General features: G+C 42.3%; 1 protein-coding gene across 1 annotated transcript; it reads right to left on the reverse strand.

Moving 5' to 3' along the window:
- Positions 1 to 128: 128 nt before the first annotated feature.
- On the reverse strand, positions 129 to 10,194 carry LOC139582341 (uncharacterized). The gene is made up of 2 exons (XM_071412328.1): positions 9,553 to 10,194; positions 129 to 8,120 (listed from the first exon to the last, which is right to left on the reverse strand). Exons 1-2 carry the CDS (start codon positions 10,192 to 10,194, stop codon positions 756 to 758), a joined length of 8,007 nt encoding a protein of 2,668 aa, XP_071268429.1. The 3' UTR covers positions 129 to 755.
- Positions 10,195 to 11,400: the final 1,206 nt, after the last annotated feature.

The raw sequence follows: 11,400 nt of genomic DNA on the forward strand, positions 1-11,400 counted from the left end.
GAAAATTATTTCCTCAAATGCAGGGTCTGCTGATGAGCCATTAGACATGAACACCCACAAAATCAGTATATTCACAGAAAATTAAAATCTACAGTAGATGATCCATTTACAGGTGCATTTACTATACTCGTCAGCCTGTGGCTACAATGACCAAGGAAAATAGACAAACACAGGGTAGAGGAAACAGGTATAGATTGTTTTGCTTTATTGACATATCACAAAAATAAAGTGAGGAAACACTTAACAGAACAATAAATCACAGCTGCCAGAAATGTAGAAAGGTCATAAACATCTATATACAACTACTGTAATAAAAGTTGATCTGTTATTGCAAGTTATGTTCATGGTTATTATGTTTGTAAATGCAAATCTGGAGCTTTCTGAGTTCACTCTCTTATGTAATGATGCAAGAGAAATGCATTTACACAGATAAATGAACTGTACAGCTAATACACAATACAACATTAAGTACCAGGGGGTTACTTACAGACAATACATTTATAGAGCATGTGATCAACTAACAATATGTGCCATAAGATCAGTCCAGTGTCTCCTTTGAGAAGATTGTGTTGATCTGTAGGGGGGAAATCTAATGTAATCCTTTTTAAGATTGAATTTTAAGGCAGCAAGATTTGAAAAAAGTTAAAGGGGTGTAGACTTTCTATAGGCACTGTATATGACATCTCCTGGTACCTTGAATACCCTCAGTAAGATTGTAAGCTGCCTGTGTAAAAGAAAGTCCATATTTAAGTGTGTCACAGGATGGGGCAGTGCTGGCCACAGGAGAAGTAGAGCATCTCTAGTGCATCTGGCTCCTGTGGGATTTTCATGACATCTGTCTGTCCTTTGCCAGGCTGAAGTTTGCCAGACTGGACCACCACAACCTTTCCACCTCCCGGGCCTTCTATTAGAGGGTGCACTTTATTATCTGGCATCTTGAAGTCAGTCGGGGCAAAAGATATTCCATTCTTCTCAGCCCACAGGTTTGGTTTCTCTGTCTTGTCTTTACTGTCCTTTGAGACATCACCCTTAGCACTGCCCTTGCTGACCGGGCTTAGGTCATCCTGGTGCGAGTCTGAGTCACAGCCATGAGGCAGGTTGAAATAGGTGCACTTTGGCACCAAAGGCTTCACAGACTTCACTATGTCCTCCAAATCACTGTGGCCGAAAAGGGAGTAAGGGACGTCTTCTTTTGTGTCTTTGCACACATCTTCAGTTGATGCAGATGTGTTCTTGTTGATATCAATAGGCTCTGAGACAGACTTTCTGATCACGCTCTCTCTGAGGAGCCACCTGTCTTTGTCTATCAGGAAACAGTCTCCAGGCCCGACCTGTGCATTGAAGGCGATACACCGTGTTGGATCACTGTATGTGCCTACAGAGCTTGTGGCATTGAAGTATGATAAGTCAGACATCACTTTGGTCTGTGCATTATGAAATGGGGAAAGGCTGATCTTACCAGGAAATTCTCTGGACTTTGGTTTCAGGGGAGATGGGGGCTGACTTTCACTGGCATGGTCTTTGACATTGGTATCTTTCTTTCCATAAAGCCTTTCGATTGTTCTCCTGACAACGCATTTGGTGATGGATTTCTTCACTGAATCATCCTCACCACTGGACGTCTCAGTTGATGTCTGTGATCGATGACCACCACTGTCAGAAGTCTCCGGTCTGTTGTCAGACAGATCTGAGGTGTTTGGGCTGGGTAGTCTTGTTTGTCCGTACTGAATGTCCACAACGCTTTTTGCTATAAACAATTCCTTTATTGACTTGACCCTATTTCCGTCAGGCTCTCTAGTTATACAGCCATCATAGCTAAATGCCAACAAGGATCGTGGAGCTGGGGGGCACATGACTACAGTCTCTGACGTATTTATAGGCCACGTTGTCCTTTTAAAAGTGTGCACATGAGCTTTGTGTTGCTCTTTGACATCATCACCGCCTGAGACAGCAGAAACCTCTATTTGGCCAAACGGTTTGTTGCCAGTTGTCGCTATAGTAATGCTTTTCCTTTGCTCTACATCAGCAATCTTCTTATCCAGTATTTTTACTCGCTCTGCTACAGATGGTAATGGTTCCTCAAAACAGTCGGTTGTTTTTGCTTCAGTCTTTTCATAATGTTTATCCTCCTCAGAAGGCTCTTCCTCTAAGGTTTCCTGATACTCCTCCTCTGGGTATGGCTCATCCTCTACACTAACATGTTCTACATCAGAGCCAGACAGCTTCTCTTCATAGCTTACGCGCTTCTCCTCTGAGCTACACTGATTATCCTCAAAGTTTGCTTCTTCTGCAGTATCAGTTTGTTGTTTGAAGCCAACATGCTGCACACTATTCTTCCCACTATCCTTATCCATCCTGTCAGCAATAGAATGCTGTTTGAACAAGCTAGGCAGTGTTTCTCTGACAGTATACTCTGTTCCTTTTTGAGTAGTCTGCTCCACCCATAAGTGAGTCTGCTCATCCTGCCCGTTAATGTGTGCATTTGCATAGCTCAAGTCATCTTCATGGCTTTCCTCTTCCTCCCCTAAGCTAGCCTTGTCTTCTTCAGGGGTGAACTCTATTTCTTCTCTACTAACCTGCATCTTCATACATTTAACCTCCTTCTCTTCATGACTTGGCTGGTTCTCAATGTGACATTCCAGCTCTTCCTCTGAGCTAGCCTGCTGTTCTTCAAGATTAGACATGCTTTCCTCACTGCTAACCTTTGCATCCATATGTTTAATCTCAGGGTCTTCATGGTTTGGTTGGTTCTCAACATGATGTTCCAGCTCTTCATCTGAGATAGCCTGGTCTTCTTCAGGGGTCGACTTTCCGTCCTCACTGCTATCCTGCAGCGCCAAGCATTTGACCTCTGGCTCCTCATGGTTTGGCTGATCCTCTATGTGACACTCATATTCTTCCTCTGAGGTAGCCTGCTCCTTGAGGGTGGATACTCTTTCCTCATAGCTAACCTGCAGCCCCACATAGCTTGGCTGATCCTCTATGTGAGATTGCTGCTCTTCCTCCAAGCATTTATCCTCCATACATCTATTTTCTGATACCACATAGCTTAGTTGGTCCTCAACATGACATTCCTGTTCTTCCTCCGAGCTAGCTTGGTCTTTTTCTAAGCTTTCCTTACAGCTAACCTGCAGCTCCATGCATTTGATCTCCTGCTCCACATGTGGGTTCTCAATGTAGTATTCCTGCCCTCCCTCCAAGCTTTCCTCCTGTTCCCTGCTAACCTTCAACTCAACAAGTGTAACCTCTGACTCCTCATGTTGGTTTGAGCTAGCCTGGGTTTGTTCAGCAGTGGACTCTCCGTCCTCATTGCTAAGCTGCAGCTCCATACATTTGTTCTCCTGCTCCACAAGTGCATTCTCAATATAGTATTCCTGCTCTTCCTCCAAGCTTTCCTCCTCCTCCACATAGCTTGACTGTATGTCCCCATCCTTCACTTTGGTCTCCAAGGGACACGCTTGCAGTTCCAAATAGCCATCATGCAATGCTAAACTGTAAGCCTGCTCTATGTCTGAGTATATCTGTTCTTCATCATGGTCAATCTGTTTGTCGCTACATTTAGCCTCTTCTTCCCAGTTGTCCTGCTCAAGTTCAGAATCTTCCTTATTCGCTGCCTGTCTGCTTCTATGGCAAGTAAAATCCTCTTTAAAGTTTTGCTCTTCTGAGGAGAAGGGCTGCTCTTGCCTACTGCTTTGGCTCTCTGTGATTGGTGACATCTTGTTTTCAGTCACCTCTTTGGGATGGTAAATATTTATAAATCTTTTAACGATGGATTTAACATCAACATTAGCATCAATATTAAGCACATTATCATTTGAAGGCTCTTTCTTAGGGACTGCAGTTGATTTGGCATTTACCCTTTCCTCTGGGAATGACAATTCTATTTCATCCCCCTCCATGCTTTCGCTCACCCCGGTTGGAAGGGCTGCCAATGCTTCCTTCAGCTTTTCAGGCAAGTCAAGCTCATGTATTAGCTCATCGATATCCAATGCCTTTTCTTCAATGATGTAGTCCTTCTCTGGGCATGTCTCAAACAAGACATTGTGCTCTGAACTGTTCGGTGTTGAGCTGCGACTTCTGACTTTGCTGTTGAGTTCCTGGAAACCCTTCCAACTTTGAAGCAGTTGTGTGGAAGTTGACTTTTGCAATTCTGACAGACTACCTTTCAACTCCTCTGCACCCTCTATGTTGGCAATTTCTCTCAGAGACTCCATCATTTTCAAAGCCTCAGCACAGCTTACACTGTTTGCATTCAGTTCAGGTATGTTCCAGTTAGTGAAGCTTTCCTTTAAAGTAATAACAGATAAGAAAGAAAGGAGAGCTTTAGTAGATGACCCAAATGTAGAGGCCACATGGGAGGAGAAATCAGGCAAGCTGTTTGACTTTTCAAGACAAGATGGACGATTGTTGTGTGTGATTTGTCTAATTGACTGAATTGAGAAACAGAGCTTCTCTAGCACAAGTTTCATATCTGGCTGGGGAGGAAGTTTGTCTGTGTGTGACGGTATCTGTGTTTTTGTTAGGGGCTCCTCTGCTGTTACTTTGGTACTGTCTCCCCGATTTGAATTGCTCAGCTTATCATCCCTGTTCATCTCTTTGTGATTCACTAAAGCGGGACTGGGAGGTATTGGCTTCTTCTTCATAGAGGAATTGAGGTGTACTGGCGTTGATTTGGGCGATAATGGTGTTTTGTGGCTTTTTCTTGGTAAAGGTGTATTTTTCAAAGTGGGACTTACTGGTGATGGTTTGCTTTCCAGGGATTGATTTCTAGATACTGGCTTCTTTTTAACCTTGAGACTCATAGGTGGTGACACTATTTCCAATGACTGAGAATACGGTGACAGTCTATTTTTCAATGTGCGATTACTAGGTACTGGTAACTTTTCTGAAGAGAGATTACTGGGAGCATTTCTCATCACAAGAGTTGTGGGTAATGTTGCAATTTCAGGTGAGACGTTTTGTAATGGTGTTTTCAAAGAGAAATGTCTTGGTAGTGGTGTCCTTCCTTGTCGAGGACTGCTAGATAATTGGGTATTTTCCGAAGTGGAATCACTGGGTAAGGACTTATTTGGTAGTGATGTCTCTTCCAATGAGTGACTGTTAGGTAGTTGTGTTTTTTTTACTGTGATTTGAACAGGATTTGATAGATGGGCCTTCTCCAAAGTAGTATTACTGGGTATTGAAGACTTCTCCACTGACGCTCTTTTGAGTGATAGCTGCTTTTCTAGGGAGAGATTACTGATCAATCGTGTCTTCTTCATTGGGAGTTTAGGTGTTGATGGTCCTTTCAGAGTGGAGTGGTTAAACAATGTTGTTTTTTCCAAAACATGGCGAGTGGGTGATATGGGTCTTTCATCTGATGTGAGACTAGTAGGTGATGTCGACATGAAACATGAGGGACTACTAGCTAATGGAGCCTCATCTAACACAATGTTGGATATCCGGGTTTTAGCAGGCAGTGATGTCTTCTCAGATGAGCGACCATTGGAGATTGGTGCCTTATCCATCAACACCTTTTCCACAGTAGGATCACTGGATATTGAAGACTTCTCAGCTGAAGCTTTTCTAAGTGTTAGTTGCTTTTCCAGGGTGAGATTACTGACCAATCTTGTCTTTTTTGTTGAGAGTTTAGGTGATGGTGGTTCTTTCAGAGTGGAGTGGTTGAACAATGTTGTCTTTTCAAATACATGGCCAGTAGGTGATGGAGCCTTATCTGATGAAGGACTGCTTGATAAGGGTTGTTCTTCATCACCTAGACTACTAGGTGATGAACACATGAAATATGAAGGACTGCTAGCTATGGAAGACACATCTAAGTCTTTGTTGGATAATGGTGTCTTCTCCATCTGCGTTTTAGCAGGCAGTTGTGTCTTCTCAGGCGAGAGACTGTTAGAGATTGGGGTCTTCTCTATTGAGGAGATATTTGGTACTGATTTATTTTCCAATGACAGACCATTTGTGATTGGTGGCTTCTCTTCTGAGATATTTTTAGGCATTGATGTTTCTTCCAATGAATGACTGTCAGATGGTGATGGCTTTTCTACTGAGATTATTGCAGTAGGAGAGACAGAGAGACCGTTGAAGAAAGGTCTCTTTTCCACTGAGGGATTAATGTGCAACCTTTCCTGTGTAGTATCACTGTGTAATGGAGTCTTTTGCGATGATTGGTCAGAAGGACATGGTAATGTTGTGTTTTCCAATGCCAGGTTGGTCTGTGTTGCTATATTTTCAAATGTTCTATTTGGAAATGCAGTCATTTCCAAAGATGGACTACTTGGTATTTGTGTTTTTTCCTTAAACAAAGAAGGATCATCTTCTTCTGTATCCATTTCACAATTGAATGCTGATACATCTGGAACAATGTCTCCCTCAGTCTCTACCGGAGACATTGTTGGTGTCTCCACATTTTGAGTTTCCTCCACTGGGTCTGGGTACACAGTTGGGAGGGCTTTCTCTAACCAATTCTCAACATATTCATTGATATTAGAAGAGCTCAGATCATGACTCTCTTTATCAATCCTTCTCTCCTCGTGCATAGACCTCTGCCTTTTTAGTGTTCCCTCCACCTGGGTCTCCGTAGGAAATAAAACATGCAATACGTTCTTCTTTACTGAAACTGAAGTCTTGTTTCTATTTTCAGTAACATTTAGTTCTTTCACTGCCGATTCCTTTGGGTTTTCAATATTTAAATTGATTTCCTTTCCTTTTAGTTTCTTTTTGTTTTTGATGAGACTTCTGGCAGGTTTTGGTCCATACATTTTCCTTATGGATACATTGCTGCTAAACCCCCCAGTTTTCACTCTTTTATTGTTTTCAGGAGCATTTGCATTACCCTCTTTACGTCTTTTGTCTGGTGTTGTAACCTTACGAAACTGGTTCTTTTTCACTTTGGGCTTTGAGAACATTTTCTTGACTTTCTTTACACCAGTGGTGGAGTTTTCTTTGCTTGCTTCAGAGACCCACTCTGGGGTGTCATTATCTTTGGTGGGCATGGAGAGAGGGGTTTTATGGACATTTAGTACCCTGTTGCGTAGGAGAGATCCTCCAGCCTTAAACTTGGGGATGGTGAACTCAGGTGAAAGAGACTGGTCAGCCCTCCACACGCTGATTGACTTTGAGGCTGTAGAGGATCTACCCAGCTCCAGTTTCAAGTCATTACTGGAGGACAAGTGGGCTGTGTCAGAGGTGGCTGTTCTTCCGTACATCATCCCATATATGGACACACCCTGGACATTGTACTGGCTGTTAGCCAGGAAATTGTCCTGACAGGTCTGCTGCTCGTATATGTGCATTACACTTTCTATGACTTCCTCCCCGCCATTTTGGATCTGCAAGATCTCAGCCATGCCTGATTTAAAAGTGGATTGAGTCTTATTGTAATTGTTGATATCCACAGAGCCAACTCCCCTTGGTTTAGGAACTGGCTTGCTGCTGCACTGTCTGACCATGCAGTATTCCTCCTTTACCTCTCCGTTCTCAGTTGTCTCTCTGTAGGAGTTAGAACCTACCATGTTCTCCTGAATCTCATCTCCCAACATTGTTTTGATGCTCTCCACTGAGGCCTGCTTCTGTCTGTATCTCCTGGGTCCTGGGGTAGGAGCCCTCCTGGGAGAGACCACACCCACATGTGTTTTAGCATCATCCTCATTGTCTACTGCCACACTGGTAAGTCTGCTGGTCTCTGGAGATTTATCATCCTTATCATCATGATCATCCTTTTTAACATTGTACCCGTTGATGGTGCCCATGGTGTTGGGTTGTGTTGGTGGTAGGATGTTGGACTCAGGAGAACTGTTCTCCAGCTCAGACTCAGCCGCACAGAGCTGGTTGGCCACACTGGATCTGCTCAGGGTGGTGGTCCAGTGGATGGTTTCTTCCTCCCTGATGGTTAGTCGCACCTTCATCTCCACTGTCATGCTGCCATCCTGGTTCACCCGAAAGGACTTCTCAATGTCATCGTCACCGGGCATGCAGTTGTCTGCCCCTTCACCCCTATCTCCATGGTAGGAGTCGCCGTCTGTTTCGGCCACTGACTCCAGAAAATGGCCAGCCTCCAGTTCTACAGATTCTGCATTGTTACTGGGGAGGTCACACTCACTTCCTGCAATGCAGTGGTTTATCTGATTCACAAAGTATCTCGCTGACGATGGGGAGAAAAGTTTTGATTTGCCGCTAGATATAGGTTTCTTTTTCCCTTTGGAGTGGATCAAAGGAGAGAGTGTAGAACGATGGATGGGTATTTTTTGGGAGGCAAGAATGTTTCAGCAGGTCAGCAAAGAAAAGGAGAACAAAAACAATAGTTAGGAAAACCAGATTCACAGTCCACACAGTTCATACTGCATAATGACTGACCGCATACGAAGAGAGTAGGCCTTTGTAGGTCATTCATGGTATTATGGATGATAGTAATGTCTCAGCACTTTCCCACTGCTTATCCGTACAAGCATGTAGACATGGAGGGGATAGATTACTACTGGACAGACAGTAGCACTGTAGATGTGACACATGAATGTTTAACAATGCATTTTCAATATTCTCAAAGTAATGCAAAACATGCCAGTTAATAGGCAGATGCTATCCAAATGATTTTTAAAATATCAAGACAAAAACATGCTTCAAAATACATACAAAATGTTGAGTGAACATAATGAGACTTACGGGATGCTGGTTGCTTTAGTCTTTTAGATGCCATTCGTCTAGCAGGCAGCCATGTTGAAGTAGAAGATTTTTGTGTCTTGTAGTTTGCAGATTTAAAGGCCTCCCGACCAGCAGCTACTACAATCCCAGAGCATATATTCAGAGCTGGGAGCCCATCCACCTGCAGACAGACGAATGATTTTTTTTTATTGTAATAGTGGAATAAAATGTTGTTGTGAACGGCATCTATTAATGATTAAAATAGCTTACTTTTAGAATCATGACTTAAGACTAATACTGTATGTATCCAAAATATTTCCATACTGTATTGTATGTACCTAAATATGTACCTAAATACTGGTATGTACTTAAATCATGTTTGTACCTAAATCAGAAGTACAATTGAATTGATTTAATAAATTGAATTGATGAATTGAATTGATAAATGTATCATTCAATAAATATGTGACACCAGGGCTATGTATGAAATCGATCTCATGACACATCAGCAGAAGATACACATCCTGAGGTCCTTAGCAACACTATCCCAAAATGCCTTCTCAGTTAAAAGGATAGAACAATTGAGGAGCTTAAGACTTTCCCTTTTTCTGTCAGTTATTTATGGGTCCTGATGTGAGTCCAACTATTATGGGTTAGTAAGGCCAATCAGTTGGGGCCAGGTCACCTCCAGTCATGAGGTGAGGCCATCACAGAATAATGCCAATGCATGTTGTGTGACATAAGAGTTGAGTGCCTGAACCTCCATGTGTTTGGTTACAGTATCAGCATTGGTTTCCTGTCTAACTGGAGCTTGAGATTAAACATATGAAATATGTGTTTTTAAACAATATCAAGCAAATCTGAATTACTAATAGCAGTAACTTTAGTGTCCAAAGGCATGGGGAGAGCACTTACCCTTCTTCCATCTGGTGTGTGTAGTTTTACCACAGGAAAGTGCATCAACTCGGACAAGTAATCCAGCAGAGCCTCAAATGTGGGAGTGGTTCTCTTCTGTAGCATCAGATTATGTTTGACACTGGGGTCCCCATTCTGGAATACCATCAACCTCTTAGGTGTGCGTACAATGACAGGGGTATTTATGCGCATGGGCCTGCCAGGGTTCTGTTTGGCCAGCTGCAAGGCCCGATGCCTGGCGCTCATGGGGCGGGTATTGTACCAAGGTGGCAGCTTCTTATTGGCTACTGCCATGTTGATGGGTTTGACCTTCCGCTGGTCAGAGCAGATGTAGGCCTTCCCATCCTCCAGTTCATCTAGTGTGTGCACTGCATGGACCCCTCGGGGGGTGGTGATGTTCCTTACTCCGAATGGCAGCGGGACCTTCTTGGAGAGGCTGTCTAGGAGGGCATCGAAGGTCTTGAAGGTGCGGTTGTTGATGACCATGCGCAGGCCACTGAACTGAAGGTCACCACTCTTGTAGAAACAGATGCGCTTGGAGGCGATGGGGTCTGTGATATATGCGTGGCGTGACGTGGTCACTGTGTGCCCACTCCCTGAGGACTGGTCCTGGGCGGGCTTTGTGACCCCCACGTCACTCATTTTGATTGGTTAATAGGCTACAGAGAGAAAGGGGAGATGGATGAAGAAAAAATAATGATAAACATTACTTGATTATTATGGGATTGTGATATCTGTTGTAGTATATCAGATTCACTTTCAAGGATACAAATCAAACCTGCATTGCAGTGGTATCAGTAGTATCTTAACAAAAAAAAAATAAATCCTAAATCAAATAAAATGACAGAATCGTTTTGGACGGTGGTTCATTAGCAGGTTGACTCCCCTCAAGGTTCTTCTAGATTTTTCCAGTGTCAAAAATTTAATTAGGAGTTGTCTAAACAAACACATTGTGTAAACATTGGTAGGCAGGTTTGATCCTTGTTGGTGTCATTCATTATAGCTGCAGAATCATGTGTCATCAGTCATTAGACTATTAATATCAATAGTATATCATTCTGAAAAATGAATGCAATTGTGATAACTTATGTCTTACAGTGCTGTAAAAAAATATCTACATGGGAAATAGGTCATAAGAGTCTGGGGGGAAATGCAACAATTGTGTTTCCTAATGTACTTAAATGGGTACACTATTTCAATTATTTCAGATCTGTGAACACATGATCATTATGATTACAGAATTATCACAAGAGGGAAGTCCCATTAGCAGTACTCATTATGAATAAAGGATGTTAACAAAATCCAGTCAAAACATTTGACTTCTAGCTATTTTCCTCGTTAGGCCTAATTGTTTACTCGTGGCAGATGGAGTGACGTCTTGAGGGCATATGTTGTTTAAGGGATATGGTGACATCAGGTTTAACAGACTACTAGGAAGCGGGAACCTTGCCAAGTAACTGACATTTTCAATTACTTAATTACTACCCATGTAAAGCTATTATTGACAACAATAAACTACAACAATGAAACAACATCGTAATTCATTATGTATCATTCTTAGCTATTTCAGACTATTGGGTAATATCAAAGTAGTTGAAAATAGTCTGATCCTATTTATGATCAGGAATTTGTACAAATAAAAATGTGTTAATATAGTGTAACTATTTATCACATAGTCCCTTTCATATCGATCACAAAATATTACTGTAAAGTAACATTAAAGCCACTGTTATATAGAAAAAATATATACCGTTATCTATCTTTTACCTATCTTTTACCTAAACATAGATTAACCTGAACACAGGTATGTGCGATAGCTCAACAACTCCTCTCATTGACAATAAAACA

Source organism: Salvelinus alpinus, chromosome 8 (genome assembly GCF_045679555.1).
Source record: "Salvelinus alpinus chromosome 8, SLU_Salpinus.1, whole genome shotgun sequence".
Lineage (NCBI taxonomy): Eukaryota > Metazoa > Chordata > Actinopteri > Salmoniformes > Salmonidae > Salvelinus > Salvelinus alpinus.